This window comes from Plasmopara halstedii, assembly GCF_900000015.1.
Source record: "Plasmopara halstedii genome assembly, contig: Scaffold_658, whole genome shotgun sequence".
In the NCBI taxonomy this organism is placed as follows: Eukaryota; Oomycota; class Peronosporomycetes; order Peronosporales; family Peronosporaceae; genus Plasmopara; species Plasmopara halstedii.
The window spans coordinates 788,775-789,074 of record NW_020187575.1 but is presented as its reverse complement, the minus strand read 5'-3'; the positions used below and the strand labels follow the sequence as shown (position 1 = coordinate 789,074).

Below are 300 nucleotides of genomic sequence, written 5' to 3'. Positions count from 1 at the left end.
ATCAACGTCTCTCACCGCGGCTCGTCCGCTGGCTCGATTTCTTTTCGGGATATCAATTGTTCTGCATCATCGACCTGGTCGCCTCAACGTAGTTGCCGATGCCTTATCACGTTCGCCGGCTTCCGATTCGTCGAAGGAGGGGAATGACAACGTTCCAAGCCAGACAATTTGCGCCGCAATGGCCAAACGAATCCAATTCGACACTTGCGAGCAACACGAGCAGTGTCAACGCGTGCAACAATCGGCAAAGGCTCGCAGCCAAATCCACGAGAAGTTTACCACGATGCCAGTTCGTGATCA

The 300-nt window shown here is 53.3% G+C and overlaps 1 protein-coding gene across 1 annotated transcript; it reads left to right on the top strand.

Moving 5' to 3' along the window:
• Positions 1-98: 98 nt before the first annotated feature.
• Positions 99-297, top strand: PHALS_13331 (uncharacterized protein; the record flags this gene model as incomplete). Its single annotated transcript, XM_024729069.1, has 2 exons — positions 99-110; positions 160-297. 2 exons carry the CDS (start codon positions 99-101, stop codon positions 295-297), a joined length of 150 nt encoding a protein of 49 aa, XP_024579483.1.
• Positions 298-300: the final 3 nt, after the last annotated feature.